This window comes from Lithobates pipiens, unplaced genomic scaffold (genome assembly GCF_037356315.1).
Source record: "Lithobates pipiens isolate NorthernLeopardFrog02 unplaced genomic scaffold, aLitPip1_a1.2 Scaffold_22, whole genome shotgun sequence".
NCBI classification, from domain to species: Eukaryota; Metazoa; Chordata; class Amphibia; order Anura; family Ranidae; genus Lithobates; species Lithobates pipiens.
Window position 1 is genome coordinate 55636963 of NW_027507784.1, and position 17324 is coordinate 55654286.

General features: G+C 43.0%; 1 protein-coding gene across 1 annotated transcript in view; it reads left to right on the plus strand.

Annotated features, from left to right (window-relative positions):
• LY75 (lymphocyte antigen 75) overlaps window positions 1-17324 on the plus strand; it is a 200633-nt gene that overhangs the window by 122614 nt on the left and 60695 nt on the right. Inside the window, exons 21-23 of the mRNA XM_077447606.1 lie at window positions 11576-11649; window positions 11752-11894; window positions 13273-13378. Coding sequence (XP_077303732.1) covers window positions 11576-11649; window positions 11752-11894; window positions 13273-13378 — 323 coding nt within the window. The remainder of the gene's footprint in view (window positions 1-11575; window positions 11650-11751; window positions 11895-13272; window positions 13379-17324) is intronic.

Here is a 17324-nt window from a genome sequence, read left to right on the forward strand (position 1 = left end):
TCTCTAAACAGCTGGCAACAAAAGTGAGTACATCACTAAGTGAAAATGTTCAAATTGGGCCCAATTAGCCGATTTCTCTCCCCGGAGTCATGTGACTCATTAGTGTTACAAGGTCTCAGGTGTGAATGGGGAGCAGGCATGTTAAATTTGGTGTTATCGCTCTCACTCTCTCATACTGGTCACTGGAAATTCAACATGGCACCTCATGGTAGAGGTCGACCGATATGGGTTTTTCTCTGGCCGATGCCGATATTTAGAAATCATGGAGGCCGATAGCCGATATATGATGCCGATTTTTTTTTTGGGCCGATATGTTAGGCCGATTTTATTTTATTTATTTTTTTCCTTTTTTATTTATTATTTTTATTTTTTTAATCCCCCTTGATCTAACACACCTTTCCCACTGGGGCGTTTTTCAGGCGCTTTTGGGCTAAAAATAGTGCCTGCAAAATGGCTCCCCTGCAGTCTGCGTGAAAGACAGAGTGCTTTCACACTGAGGCGATGCGCTGGCAGGATCTTAAAAAAAAAAAAGTCCTGCAAGCAGCACGTTTGGAGTGGTGTATACCGCTCCTCCACCACTCCTGCCCATTGATATGAATGGGCACCACTGCCTAAGCGCATGCAATGCGATTTGGCAGCAGTGCTTCATGGGCGCATTTAACCTCTTCCTTGGCTGCTAGCTGGGTTATATGTGCCCCACTAGCAGCCAAATAGCACCGCTAAAATGATGGTAAAGAGCCGCTAAAACTTGCGTTTTACCATCAACGCCTGCCCGCTCCAGTGTGAAAGCAGTCTTCATAAGTGATACAGAAAATGTCTTACATTTAAACATTTATTAAACAAAACAAACCTCCAATCAGTTTACTTGTATGTATGATTTAGATTAAAAAAAAAAAAAACTATATATTAAATAAAAACAGGTAGTCAAAACTTTTGGACGAAAAAAAAAATGGGCTAACTTTACTGTTTTTATTTTATTTTTATTTTTTAAATAGTGTATTTTTTTCCCCAAAAAATGCATTTGAAAGGCCTCTGTGCAAATGCCGTGTGACATAAAATATTGCAACAACCGCTATTTTATTCCCTAGGATCTCTGCTAAAAAAATATATATAATTTTTGGGGGTCTAAGTGATTTTCTGGCAGAAAATACAGGATTTTTACTTGTAAGCAACAAGTGTCAGAAAAGATTTAGTCTTTAACCACTTGCCGACCGCCGCACGACGATGTACGTCCTATTTTTGAAGAGGGATATCTCGGTAACGGCAGCAGCTGCTGCCACAACCGAGATATGCATCTCTTCAGGCGGCGGTCGGCTGTACGATAACGGTGGTCTCCGCGGCGGATTCGCCGCGAGATCACCGCTATCGGCGGCGGGAGAGGTGCCACCCCCCCTCCCGCCGCCCTCCCGCACCTTCCGCCGCTTACCGGAGCCGTCGGTAGCGGCGGAGGCGATCGGATCCTTCCGTCTGCTGGGCATAGAGACAAGTGAGGCTAAGATGGCCCCCACTCGTCTCTATACCATAGGAGGGCGGAAGCGACGTCAAAACGTCACTTCCGCCCATACCTCTTAAAGGTATATTTTTTTTTTTTAAATGTCAGATTTTCTTTTTTTTTTTTTTTTTTTTCTTTTTTTTTTTTGCATTTTAGCCCAAATATGAGATCTGAGGACCTTTTGACCCCAGATCTCATATTTAAGAGGACCTGTCATGCTTTTTTCTATTACAAGGGATGTTTACATTCCTTGTAATAGGAATAAAAGTGATCCATTTTATTTATTTTTTTAAAAAAGTGTAAAAATAAATAAAATAAATTAAAATAAATAAGAAAAAAAATTTTTTTTTTTAAAACACCCCGTTACGACGAGCTTGCGCACAGAAGCGAGCGCATACGTGAGTAGCGCCCGCATATGAAAACGGTGGTCAAACCACATATGTGAGGTATCGCTGCGATCGGTAGAGCGAGAGCAATAATTCTAGCCCTAGACCTCCTCTGTAACGCAAAAAATGCAACCTGTAGAATTTTTTAAATGTCGCTTATGGAGATTTTTGAGGCTAAAAGTTTGACGCCATTCCACGAGCGGGCGCAATTTTGAAGCGTGACATGTTTGGTATCAATTTACTCGGCATACCATTATCTTTCACAGTATAAAAAAAAATTGGGCTAATTTTACTGTTGTCTTATTTTTTTATTCAAAAAAGTGAATTTTTTCCAAAAAAAGTGCGCTTCTAAGACCGCTGCGCAAATACGGTGTGAAAAAAAGTATTTCAATGACCGCCATTTTATTCTCTAGGGTGTTAGAAAAAAAACAATATAAAATGTTTGGGGGTTCTAAGTAATTTTCTAGCAAAAAAACAGTTTTAAACATGGAAACACCAAGTCCGAAAAAGAGGCCTGGTCCTTAAGTGGTTAAATGGTTAAACTGAGAACTTCTACACACAGAGATGATTTCATTCATTCAAGTGTAAACATTGTATCTTTCTGTTCTTTCTTGGCAGCCTGCCCAGAGAGGAGGAAAGGGTTTCTATGACGACTCAGGCAACTTACACTGACTTCTATACAGAAGTCATTTCAAAGTCCTGCTGCAGTTCTAAATCGGCTTTTTATCAGCACAATCGGCCGATGCCAATTATTTAAAAAACGGCAAATATCGGCCGATATATCGGTCGACCTCTACCTCATGGCAAAGAACTCTCTGAGGAACAGAAAAAATTTATTGTTGCTCTACATAAATATGGCCTAGGGCTAGGCTATAAGAATATTGCCAAGACCCTGAAACTGAGCTGCAGCACGGTGGCCAAGACAATACAGTAGTTTAACAGGACCGGTTTCACTCAGAACATGCCTCGCCATGGTCGACCAAAGAAGTTGAGTGCACATGCTCAGCGTCCTATCCAAAGGTTGTCTTTGGGAAATGGACATATGAGTGCTGCCAGCATACCTGCAGAGGTTGAAGGGGTGGGAGGTCAGCCTGACAGCGCTCAGACCATACGCTGCACACTGCATCAAATTGGTCTGCATGGCTTTTGTCCCAGAAGATGGTGCACAAGAAAGCCCCACAAACAGTTTGCTAAAGGCAAGCAGACTAAGGACATGGATTACTGAAACCATGGCCTGATGAGACCCAAATAAACTTATTTGGTTCAGATGGTGTCGAGCATTTGTGGCGGCAACCAGGTGAGGAGTACAAAGACAAGTGTGTCTTGCCTACAGTCAAGCATGGTGGTGGGAGTGTCATGGTCTGGGGCTGCATGAGTGCTGCCGGCACTGGGGAGCTACAATTCATTGAGGGAACCATGAATGTCAACGTACTGTGACATACTGAAGCAGCGCATAATCCCCTCACTTTGGAGACTGGGCTGCAGGGCAGTATTCCAACATAACGATCCCAAACACACCTCCAAGACTACCACTGCCTTGCTAAAGAAGCTGAGGGTAAAGGTGATGGACTGGCCAAGCATGTCTCCAGACCTAAACCCTATTGCGCAACTGTGGGGCATCCTTAAATGGAAGGTGGAGGAGCGCAAGGTCTCTAACATCCACCAGCTCCGTGATGCCGTCATGGAGGAGTGGAAGAGGACTCCATAGGCAACCTGTGAAGCTCTGGTCAACTCCATGCCCCGGAGGGTTAAGGCAGTGCTGGAAAATAATGGTGGCTACACAAAATATTGACACTTTGTGCCCAATTTGGACATTTTCACTTAGGGGTGTACTCACTTTCGTTGCCAGCGGTTTGGACATTAATGGCTGTGTGTTGAATTATTTTGAGGGGACAGCAAATTTACATTGTCATACAAGCTGTACACTCACTACTTTACATTTTTTCAGTGTTGTCACATGAAAAGATATAATAAAATATTTACAAAGATGGGAGAGGTGTACTCACTTTTTTTTTATTTATTTATTTTCTTTTAAATCTCCGGCTTTCCAACATAGAGGAGAGATCTGGGGACTTTTAGACCCCAGATCTCTCCGTGAAGAGTGCCTTTCATGCCCCATTCCTATTACAGCGATGCGTAAACTGTTGGTGCTATATACATTGTATATAATAATGTTTACATTCCTTGTAATAGGAAAAAAAGTGATCAAAAAATTTAAGGGAAAATGTAAAAATAAAATGACAATTAAAAGACAAAAAAAATTGAAAAGCTCCCCATCCCCTCGTGCTCACACACAGAAGCGAAGGTATACATAGGTCACACGTGAGGTATTGCTACGAATATTAGTGAGCTATAATTCTAGCACTAGAGCTCTCCTATAACTCTAAACTGGTAACCTATAAAAAATTTTGAAGCGTTGTCTATGGAGATTTTTAAGTACTAAATTTGGGGCCATTCCACAAGTGTGCACAATTTTAAAGCGCGACATGTTGGGTATCTACTCAGCGTAACATTATCTTTCACAATATGCAAAAAAATTGGGGTAAATATCTTTCTGTTTTTTTAATTCATAAAGGTGTTTTTTTTAAATTTTTTAACGCCTTTAAAAAATTGCTGCGCAAATACTTTCTGACATAAAAAAAAATTGCAAAAACCGCTACTTTATTCCCTAGGGTGTCTGCTTAAAAAACATATATAATGTTTGGGGGTTCTGAGTAATTTTCTAGCAAAAAAATTATTTACATGTACATGTACAGAATTGGCCCGGGATTGAAGTCAGGTGTACCTTTTACATTTTTTACACTTTTGCAAAACCCTTGCACAGAGGAGGCAAGTCTGACATGGTGGTTATTATTTTTTTAAACAAACTTTTACAACCCCTTTAATTTGAAATACCGTATATACTCGAGTATAAGCCGAGATTTTCAGCCTCTTTTTTGAGGCTGAAAGTGCCCCCCTCGGCTTATACTCGAGTCATCGCCGTCTGACTGCTCGATCAGCGTATCGAGCAGACAGACGGCGGACATACTACAATTCGAAAGCCGCGCCTCCGCCTCCGCCTGTGATAGGCGGAACACTCAATTTCCCAGCAGTCAGTGTTCCGCCTATCACGGACATCCGTTCATCCTCGTACTACGGACGAGGATGAGACGATGTCCGTGATAGGCGGAACACAGGCTGCTGGGAAATTCAGTGTTCCGCCTATCACAGGCGAAGGCGGAGGCGCGGCTTTTGAATTTTAGAATGGCCGCCGAGGCGCCGACGAAGAGCGGCGATCCTGGCAAGGCACGGGACGGAGGCAAGGCAAGGCACGGCACGGGACGGGACGGAGGCAAGGCACGACACGGGACGGAGGCAAGGAGGCAAGGCACGGCACGGGACGGAGGCAAGGAGGCAAGGCACGGCAGGGGACGGAGGCAAGGAGGCAAGGCACGGGACGGAGGCTCGGGACACAGGCTCGGGACACAGGTAGGCTGGACACACACACACACACACACACACACACACACACACACACACACACACACACACACGGACACACACACACAGGGATGGATGGATGGATGGAGACACACACACACAGGGATGGATGGATGGATGGAGACACACACACACAGGGATGGATGGATGGATGGAGACACACACACACAGGGATGGATGGATGGATGGAGACACACACACACAGGGATGGATGGATGGACACACACACACAGGGATGGATGGATGGACACACACAGGGATGGATGGATGGATGGACACACATCCACACAGGGATGGATGGACGGACACACAGGGATGGACGGACACACAGGGATGGACAGACACACAGGGATGGACGGACACACAGGGATGGACGGACACACACACAGGGATGGACAGGCATGTCTCACCCTCGGCTTATACACGAGTCAATAAGTTTGCCAGTTTTTTTGGGGGTAAATTGGGGGCCTCGGCTTATATTCGGGTCGGCCTATACTCGAGTATATACGGTAAGTCAATTGAGGAAAACTGACGAAAATCAATTCCACTTCTCATCGGTGAATAAAAACGTAATGAAAACGTGAAGGAAGGGACTTTAACCCACCTGAACTTTCGCTTTCCTTAGAGCTCCGCCTGTCTGTTAAAGCAGAAGTCCAGCCTGGGCTCATTCGGCTGGGCTTCTCCTCTGGGTCACAGGAGTGCAGTTCGTTTTACACTCTTGTGATCCCTTTTGTGATCACCAGGATCAGTCCAGGCACCGTGTCATCCCGACTTCGGAAGTCTGGATCCGCCAGCTGCCTGGACTGATGGCAGTCTCTGCCTATCAGCAACCTGCTGAGACAGCCCCTCCCCACTACTCCACAGCTCAGAGCTCCAGTGATCCAGATACAGTTTGTAAGGGCACTCTGAACTTCAGGACCAAGCAAAAACAGCTCCAGTGAGTGTGGAGGAGCAGAGCAGGAGAGCTGCTGACTGACAGGCAGCCGTTCTCTAATTGGGGAGGTGACAGAACTGAGCCCTTGGCAGCCATTCAGTGGCTCAGGTTTTCAGTGAAGAGGCAGTGGGGGACAGATGCAGCATCGCTCCGATGCTGCATCCATCTAGGTAAGTATGAATATGGGATAAAAAAGAATCCAATACTTATCTTTTAAAGCCCCAGCCTCCTGACTCTATCAGCAAGCTGTATTGGCTGAGAGATGCAGGATCCCATCGATGTATATATAAGGGCTCCTGCGCTGTATATAGAGAATGGAAAATAAAATTCTATCCCAATAGGTGCAGCAAACACTTTATGAGTTGGCTCTCATCTACATATGAATAAGTGTTGCGCTCATATGAATAAGTAAAAAATGGTGTTGCGCTCCAATCCCAGTTGCAGTCACGGGAAGTGACGTAACGCGTAGGATACTGGAAGTGACGCCTACACCCGAGTGAGACGCTCGCTGGTCTGTTTGCTGTGCGCTCTGTCCTCCCCAAGTTTTGTGAGTAGTTCAATATTGTTTTAATAAACTTGATAATATTTTAATCTACTACACTATGGTGGACTCTATTCCTTGAGTGTATATGCTGATAGTATCCACGGAGGAATATGATGGATGACGGTGACGCTAGAGAAGTGTGAAGCTCCCCCTGTCTATCTCCTGAATTCAAGTGTCCCCCATTAGAGGCTATTCTGCTGTATACCTTACAGCAGTAAGGTAATTACCTGGTGTGGCCAGTACTAACACGTGGAGATCACCCAAACAGAGAGAGTTGGCTTGGCACTGTGAACACACAACTGCACTATTTTACTTGGTTGTGATGTTTCACTATACTATTCACGATTGGACTATCTATGGGTCACTTTGATTAAACCCAATTGTTTTCTAAGCTGTTTTTTGCACTTTATCACTTTATATTATATGTTTTACCACAGCAACACTGCCGTTGATATATGAATTACTCGTTCATTATCTTTAAGTTTAATTTCAATATTTAGACATGTTATGCACATATGCACTTTGTTTTATTTGCTCCTGACCTCAGTATTTCAGATATATTATGCACGTTTGCACTTTGCTTTTTTGTTTTTAGTTTTCATTGACACCATTATTTATACTATTATATTTACGATACCTACTTTTACTATATAGGTTGGGTATTCAGTAGATACTTAGTTCTATTCAGGAGCGCAACACCATTTTTTACTTATTAGGATCCCATCGATCCTTTCCCTTTTCTATGCAGTTTCACAAATTACACTCATTCAAACTCTTTGGCGCCCTCTGCTGGACTTCTATAAATCGCCAACACATTTCCATCCCCAGCCTATAATAGCACATTAAAGTTTAACCGCTTAAGGACCGCCCTATGCAGATATACTGTGGCAGTGCGGCCCTCCTGCATGAAATCGGAGGTTTGGGGCACGTGCGATTGGCTGCCGCTGTGTCCAATCAGCAGGTCCGGCAGACACGATGCTTGCGGGGACCCGCCGATTGTTCTGAGTAGAGGCAGAACAGCGATCTCACTATGTCAACAAGGCAGACCGCCGTTCTGCCAGAGGGGGAAGATGGAAAGCTCTGCTAAGCAGAAACACGGATCTCTGTTTTCCCCCAATCAAAGCACCCCCCAGCTAGTAAGCACCCCCTAGGGACACACTTAACCCTTTGACTGCTCCAGATGTTAACCCCTTCCCTGCCCGTAATAATTAGTAATGACAGTGCATTATTTTTTTTTTTATTATTTTTTAGCACTGATCACTGTATTGGTGTTACTGGTCCCCCCAAAAAATCAGTTTGTCCTCCGCACTGTTGCAGTCCTGCTAAAAATCGCTGATCGCCGCCATTACTAGTAAAAAAAATAAATGAATTAATAAAGACTCCATAAATATTTCCCATAGTTTGTAGATGCTATAACTTTTGCGTAAACCAATCGCTATACGCTTATTGGGATTATTTTTTACCAAAAATATGTAGCGGAATACATATTGGCCTAAATTGATTAATAAATTTGATTTAAAAAAAATATATTGAATATGTTTTATGGCAGAAAGTAACAGAAATATTGTTTTGTTTTTCTCAAAATTGTCGTTCTTTTTTTGTTTTTTGTGCAAAAAAATAAACCGCAGAGGTGATCAAATAACACCAAAAGAAAGCTCTATTTGTGGGGGGAAAATGGCCTGGTCATGAAGGGGGTAAACCTGCCGGGGCTGAAGTGGTTAAACATGTATCGCCCTACCATATAAGATTAAGTAGGGGCATCTACTAAGTTGCTGAAAGAAAAAAAAAATGTTTTTCTTTTTCTTAAAATTTAATGTTGGTGATATATTCAGGCAATTGCAGCGAATACCGTTTTACAGATTATAATTTTTTTATATAATTTGCATTTCTGTTTGTCAAAAAGCAATATTTTAGTTTTTTGAAACTTTTCTTTATATTTATGTATATCACAAATGCTAAATCTGTGTCTATAGTGCATGTTCAAACCTTAAGGGCCCATTCATACCAGAAACTGCACATAACTGTTTTTGAAGTGCGCTTGAATGAATTTTTGCATGCGTTTGGGGTGCATTTAGTACTGCATTTGCATTGCATTTTGCTATACTTTTTTGCGCTAGGCTTTCTTATGCTTAAATTAGTGCAGTGCATTTCCTGCGTTTGCAGTGCAGAAAAATGTATTGTGCTCTACTGCCCATAGGATTACCTTGATTTGGGGTCTTCTATGCAGTTATGATACGTACAAATGACCGGATTTTGCGGCAGACTAGGTCTGACAGTCTTCCCGACAGATTTTCGGCGGAGTTCCGACGGACTTTCCGAATGAACAGACTTGGCCACACACAATCGCACCAAAGTCTGGTGGATTCAAACGTGACGATGTACGACCTTACTAGAATAAGGAAGTTCATAGCCAGTAGCTAATAGCTGCCCCAGCGTCGGTTTTCGTCCGTTGGACTAGAATACAGGCGAGTGGATTTCTCCATAGGAACTGGGTCCGGCAGAGTTGTGGTGGAAAAATTTGAAACATGTTCTATTTCTAAAATCCGTCAGATTTTTGGACAGCAAAGGTCCGATGGAGCCCACACATGATTGAATTGTCTAACGGATTTGTTCCGTCGGACCTTTACTGTCGAATAGCCCGGTCGTGTGTACACTGCATTAGAGTGCAGTTCAAAATGCAGCCAACTGCATTCAAATGCGTTCAGTGTGAAAGGGCCCTAATACCATAAATACAGTGGATAGAAAAAGTCTACACACCCCTGTTAAAATGTCAGGTTTCTGTGATGTAAAAAAATGAAACAAAGATAAATAATTTCAGAACTTTTTCCACCTTTTTAATGTGACCTGTAAACTGTACAAACTGAAATCTTTTAGGTGGAGGGACGTAAAACAATAAAATAATATGGTTGCATAAGTGTGCACACCCTTAAACCTAATACTTTGTTGAAGCCCCTTTTGATTGTATTAAAGTACTCTTTGGTATGAGTCTATCAACATGGCACATCTTGACTTGGCAATATTTGCCCACTCTTCTTTGGAAAAACACTCCAAAGCTGTCAGATTGGGAGGGCATCTCCTGTGCACAGCCCTCTTCAGATCACCCCACAGATTTTCAGTCAAATTCAGGTCTGGTCTCTGGCTGGGCCATTCCAAAACTTCTTCTGGTGAAGCCATTGCTTTGTTGATTTGGATGTATGCTTTGGGTTATTAAAAGATGCATTTCCTCTTCATGTTCAACTTTCTAGCAGAAGCCTGAAGGTCTTCTGCCAATAATGACTGGTATGAAACTGTTCATAATTTCCTCTACCTTGACTAAGGCCCCTGTTCCAGCTGAAGAAAAAGCCCCAAAGCATAATACTGCCACCACCATGCTTCACAGTGGGTATAGTGTTCTTTTGGTGATATGCAGTGTTGTTTTTGCAACAAACATCTTTTGAAATTATGGCCAAAAAGTTCAACCTCGGTTTCATCAGACCATAACACATTTTTCCACATGCTTTTGGCAGACTGCAGATGTGCTTTTGCAAAATTTAGCCAGGCTTGGATGTTTTTCTTGGTAAGAAAAGGCTTCCGTCTTGCCACTCTACCCCATAGCCCAGACATATGAAGAATACGGGAGATTGTTGTCACATGTACCACACGGCCAGTACTTGCCAGATATTCCTGCAGCTCCTTTAATGTTGCTGTAGGCCTCTTGACAGCCTCCCTGTCCAGTTTTCTCCTCGTCTTTTCATCAATTTTGGAGGGACGTCCAGTTTGTAGATCACATTAAAGGGGTTGTAAAGTAAAAATGTTTATTTTTTTAAAATAACAAACATGTCATACTTACCTCCACTGTGCAGCTCGTTTTGCACAGAGTGGCCCCGAACCTGCTCTTCTGGGGTCCCTCGGCGGCTGTCTCGGCTTCCTCCCGCAGGTGCTTCTCACGTTAATGTGAGCTCCCTCGCATTGGTGAGAAGCACTGCGGGCGCGCTCCCGTGATACAGCCGGCGGCTATAGCCGCTCGCTGTATCACAAGGCCCCGCCCCCGGCGCGCTGCGTCATTGGATGTGATTGACAGCAGCGCGAGCCAATGGCTGCGCTGCTTTCAATCCATCCACTCCAGCCAATCAGCGGCCAGGCTGAGCGGCGAAGAGGACGGCGATTTTCGAGGGGTCAGGTAAGTAAAACGGGGGGACTGGGGGCGCCGGCAGTGTGAGATGTTTTTTCACCTTAATGCATAGAATGCATTAAGGTGAAAAAACATTTACCTTTACAACCCCTTTAAAGGTGGAAAAAGTTCTGAAATTATTTATCTTATTTTTTTTACATCACAGAAACCTGGCATTTTAACAGGGGTGTGTAGACTTTTTATATCCACTGTAATAATGTTATTTTATGTTATTATATTTTTACTCCAGGAGTATATGAGTTTGGAAATTCTAGGGAAATGCTTAAATAATACATTACAATTTAACTAAACCCATTCAATTTTAGTCGACCAAAATGTATTGGAGATTTTAGTCGACTAAAATGGCAGTTTAGTCAAAAGACGAAATTTGATGTCAAAATTATAACTGATGTTTGGTGATGGCTTTATAAATATGCCCCATACTGTTCAAAGCACATTTTTTGCTCATCTGCCAGCTTATGCTTTTTTCCTGAAATAGTTTAATAATATATATACATTTTTTTTTTCTTTGAAAACTAAATAAATAATGCTCTAAAATCCTCCACAACTTGTATTGTCTCATTCTCAGACTTATACTTCACCGTGTCCTTGGGAGACGTTATAGTGATTGTTCTTTTGTTTCGGCAATGACCCATTTTCCAGGTATGATTCCCACCTTGTGGTGGTTTAATTCACAGATTTACAAAAATGAACCGATAATCAATTTTATAATCTGTGTTTAATTGAGAATTCTGCTTCCTGCAGACTATTTTCAGGGCATTAACTGCCATGAAAAGCTCCCATTTGTATGCAGAACCAAAAACATCTCCTTACTTGAAATAGAGACCCCAAAAATGAACAAATATAATGGAAGTTGCCCCACAAACTGGACTGCATTTGAAAACAAGGTATGAAATATGTGCATTACTTAAAACATTGTGTGGGGGAAATTGGAGTCTGTATACCTGCTAAACATGTAAGTATGTATTTATATAACCATTTATCATTAGCACTTTAATTGGACACAATATCTTTAAAGGGCAGTCTCCCCTCTATTGTATCATGGATATGTTATTGTTTAAGTTTTTGGGGTTGTATTCAATATGTGCAAAGAAATCACACAAATACTTATAAGTATAACATTTATTATAAGTAATTACCGATACGGATATTAGAAAATATTCGATATTAATATTATGTATATTAGAAAATAGAAAAACAAGAACACTTGACTAAAGATGCTTTTCCTGCCACGGAGTCCCATCTGCTCTCACAGCGTGGCACACAGTTGATCAAATGCATGCATGATTTCAAGCCCTGATATGAGACCGACTGTTCCAAGTTCTAACTATAGTATAAAGGATTTCTGTGTAAGAAATTACCAATTCTCAGTAGAGCAAGATTATTAAGGACCTGGTCAGTTTGCAGTGGCATGCCTTTGGTATGAGTCAGCTAAGGTAACCAAACTTTGTCCTGTATGGCCCCTTAGCCAGGTTTGGAATTCAGTTTTAGGTATTGTGAGCCTACAATAATAAGGAAATATGAAGTATGCAATTTCTCCATAACTTTCCTACTACTGATATTGCCCTCCCAAGTGGTCCCTGGCTGCTCTTGTCTGCGTCACAGCCTACACCACAATATACAGGGTCTGAGCCTAGAGGAGAGCCTTCTTTCTATGTTGTAGTTCTCAGGGCCTAGCAATCGGCCACTAGGCAAGAGTACTGTCAAATGGAATGTCGTCATGTATTCCCCCATACCTGAAGGCACCAAGTGTTTTACACCTGAAGAGGTTGGAGGGGTGTCGCGGAGTTTAGTGCATTTTATGTTATTGCATATGCCAGCAATGGCACTGGGGTTTACACCTATACTCCCGGCTACAACAGACACCACCCAATTTGCTGATCTCTCTTAGCTAGTAACAACCTGGAAGTAATTGAGGGTTTTGTCAATTCTGGTTTCTGCTGTCTTTCTGCAATCTGCACTCCATTGACTTTAGTGGAGTGCAGGGGAGACATCAGGGGTCCAATGAACCCTTGATATTTAATTAAAGAGATCCTTTTAGAGTAAAAACGCAATCACACAGGGAGCTATTGGTACTCTGTTATAGTAATACATGTAAAGGGAAAAAAGTGTAAAACAAAAGGTACACCAAAAAAAACAAAAAACCTCTAGAGTGTAAGCTGTTTTTTCTGCCTAGAAGGGTCTGATATGAAAAGTTTATATTTAGACTTTACATATGGCACTGTGATTATATAACCTTTATTGGTCTACTTTCCATTTTTACAGTGTTTTTTAAAAGTCCTTCCAAAATATGTGGAATTTACTGTTGCAAATGACTACTGCCATAAACATGGAGGAACGCTTCCTACAATTTCAAGCCAACATGACCAGGGTAAATTGTACTTGTTAGATGCGTTTACTATCTTTGATGTTATTTTTCGAATCCTTCCTCATCGGGCTTTTTTAGTTCTACGTGACTATGAAAGGTGCTTTGGGAAGACATTTATTTCCTACCACATCTTGTCTGTTGATTGTGTTGATATTCATATAATACTACTGTTTCTCTGTATATGGCTGCCTTTCAACTTGCTGAGGAGATCTCTATGTTCTAATTAGAAAAATATATAAAGATTTTGTTTATATAAAAAAAGTAATAACTTCTACTCCATTGTTTAATGGGCAGTAAGTTAAGACCCCTTTCACACCAGGGCGTTTTGCAGGCGCTATAGCGTTAGAAATAGGCCTGCAATCCGCCCTAAAGAAGCTGCACCATTGTATGTAGTGTGAAAGCCCCGAGGGCTTTCACACTACAGTGATGCGCTGGCAGGACTTCAGAAAAAAGTCCTGCCAGCAGCTTCTTTGGAGCGGTGAAGGAGTGGTGTGTTTACCGCTCCTCCACCGCTGCTCCCCATTGAAATCAATGGGGCAGCGCTGTAATACCGCCGGCAAAACGCCGCTATTGCAGCGTATTGCCGGCGGTTTTAACCCTTTCGCACCCGCTAGCGGGGGTAAAAGCGCCCTGCTAGCGCCCAAAATCCGCCGCAAATCCGGCGGTAAAACGCAGCTAAAAATAGCGGTGTTTTACCGCCGACGCAATGGGCGGTGTGGTGTGAAAGGGGTCTAAGAGTGTATCATAATTGTTTATGCTCTACTCTAGAGCAGCTATTCCACCTAGGGTTCCTCCAGAGCTTGCTAGAGGTTCCTTGAGGCTGATTGACCTTCCATTTGATGGTGCCTGGAAAGTTCCAGGGCCAACACAACTTGGCAGAGCCAGCTTCATGACACCAAATCTTTTTAACTGTCTGGAAAGGTGGCACTCTGACCATCACTGTAAGGGTTGCATTCTTCTTATTGACCACTAGTGTAAGACATTTTGCCATTGACACCAGTACTGGGACTGGTTCGTACAGCACCTAGTACAAGGATGCAGAACTGTGCCCCTCTCCTAATGCATGGTGTAGAATGGGTATACCACTTTGTGACCATTCTTTGCCCCCTTGCTCTTGCTGTCCGTGAATGGCATGGAGTGTGCATTTGCCCCCATGTGGCCAGTTGCTTGTTTTCTTGTGGCTAGAAAATAGTTGCACATGCACAGTGTGTTTTTGTGTCAGCTGTGGGTGGATAGGGTGGAGAGTGGGCACAGTGTGGGAACAGTAACTGTCAGAGCAGACAAGAATCTGAAGCCCACTAGTTGCTAGCCACTGATCTAAAGCTTGCATGTGGCGAGGGGGCGCCCTTCCCTACCCCTGCACCCTGAGCGACTGCCTCTCCTGCCCACCTCTTATCCCAGCCCTGATTGACCTCCAATGAATTGGTTTTCCAAGTGTTATCTCAAACCTGTCAATTTTAGGGTTTTCTCTGGGGTAAAAAGGGTTCAGGGGCCACTCTAGTGTCAAAGAATAAATTAGTATTAGCAATCATGAGAAGGCATTTAACTGCTTTCTGCTCAGCCAACTGTCATATGACAGCCCAGTGGGAGCTCTCCCATCCTGGGTGGACATTATATGACCTCCTTCCAGGATCACACCTCATGCGTGCCCTCTGGCTCGCGTTGCAGCGTGTTCTGTCACATGCTGTGTCCACCGGACACAGCAGTTGACAGGTCACTGTACCGGACTGGTGCCATATGACCAATCTCCACAATCACATGACATTTTTACACAATGAATGGCTTTCATTCATAGCCATTTGTTGTGTTGATCACTGTTGTGTTGGTCACAGTGATCATATGATACAGACCGGGCCAATCACAGTGCACATGTACCATGTGTGATAACTGTGGCCAATCTCAGCTTCACAGTGGTACACAATGAATAAATGAATGGAAGGCATTCATAAAAATGATTGCTTCACCTGATACCTGAGTAGTCGGGGATGATCATGGGGGGAGTTACAAGTACTAATCCCCCTGTATAGCTTTCAATAAAGCCTGACAAACGCCCCCCCCCCCCCCCCCAGCATCTTTTAGCTGCTTTATTGAAATCTATACATGGGTCATCGGTGCTTGTAACTTCCACCGCCACACCAGTCACCCTGACTGTCCGCATATCCTATTCCAGTCCGTCTCTGTGCGCTCCACATCCCCCTCTGTTCTCCACCGTGTCCCCCACTGTTCTCCTCCATGTCCCCCTTTGTTCTCCTCCATTACACCCCCCCCCCCCCCCCCGGGTCCTCCTCCCTCCTCTGCCCCCTCTGTCCTTGATCTGTCATGATGGGGAGTGGAGTAGGGGCTCCTTCCTTTCCTGAATGAACAGACTCTGTGATCACTGACTCTGTCCATTCACATAACTGAAAAATCGTAACCTCTGTTTACGATGCTTCAGATGCCTCAGTTTCCTTTCCATTCATTTTCAGAAAATTAATAGAGGGGAAATCTTCCAATGGGGAAACTAGTTCTGGTGACCTGAGGGTGCCCAAGGGATTCCCTTAATTTGCAGGGATTTTCTCTCACTTCCTGTTTTGGCTATGGCACAGGAAGTGAAGAAAAATGTCTCCAATGGGTTACAAATGTCAAACAATAAACTGACAAGTGTTATGACCCTCCCTCACCCAAAATTAACAAAAAAAAAAGTTTTGTCTAGCGTTCCACTCTAAAGCCCCATACACACTATCAGTTTTTCTGCTGAGTTTTTCCTTCAGGTTTACCGAAACTATGTAGTGCAAAGGCCTGCCTGATTGCATACAAATTGAAACTCCTAAGGTTTGACTTAGTATTGTATGGCTTTGGTTATTCTGAAGGAAAAACTGATAGTGTGTATGCTGCTTAAGGCTCACACTAGCCCGCACTGTGCATTCCATTAGCGGGTGTGGGAATCGCATTGCTCTTGTGAGACACACTGAGCTGCCATTCATCTCAGCCCACAGCATGATCATGGGTGCGGAAACTGCAGGGTCAAAGAAGACCATGCTGTTTCCCAGCAGCCACTTTTTAAAAAAGGTGCATGCAACCTTTTTTTGTGACGTTCACGTGGCACAGCAGCCCTTTCAAATGAATGGACTGCTGTGCACAAGCAAACACTGACTGCACAGTCTGCAGGGGTGTGGACCTAGCCTAAAGGAAATCTCTGGTTACAGCATACACTTTAATTTTAGAACAATGACATTGTAATAGTTATTTCTATTACCTGATAAAAACTCATTTTTTTTGAGACTATACATGCTTTAATATTTTTTTTTCTATGGATTTAACACTATGGCCCACATTAATGTAGAAGAAGATCTAACGTCAAACATACTTTCATTTTTTAATATCAGCATTGTAATAGCAATGCAAACAATGATTATTTTTGACAATGCAGTATAAGCTTACCTACTCCTTTCATGTTGTGTGTTTCTGGTCTGCTGGCCCTCTCTTTCCACCATTTCCTGGATTCCTTGGCATGCTTTGAAGCTTTTCCTTGGCTATTTACTTTGTTTCTAAGGACTACATGTCCCATGGTACCGTGATGCATACAGGTAGTGATTCCTGTACTGACCCAGCCTCCTGAAACTCCTCCTCTCGTCACCTCTGTAGTTCGGAAGGCAGGCTCTGTGAAATGTGTGACACAGGTGTGCCTACCCACAAGGCATGGGGACTACATTTTACAGAATTAAAGGAAGTAAATGTACTTCACACAGTATGTTTTCGAACCTCAAAGTTGTTCAGGGAAATAGAAGTAAGCTGTAGATATACAAATAAAGGATAAAACCATTCAGGTTGTGTTCCTGGTGGTTATTAAACCGATTACCTCTAACTAATGGTAACCACCAGGCCACCATGCTGCCTATACAGAAATGTTTTAGTTTCCTTTATTATGTTTTTCATTTGAAAGTCCAGATTTAACAACAAATCTTGTGGA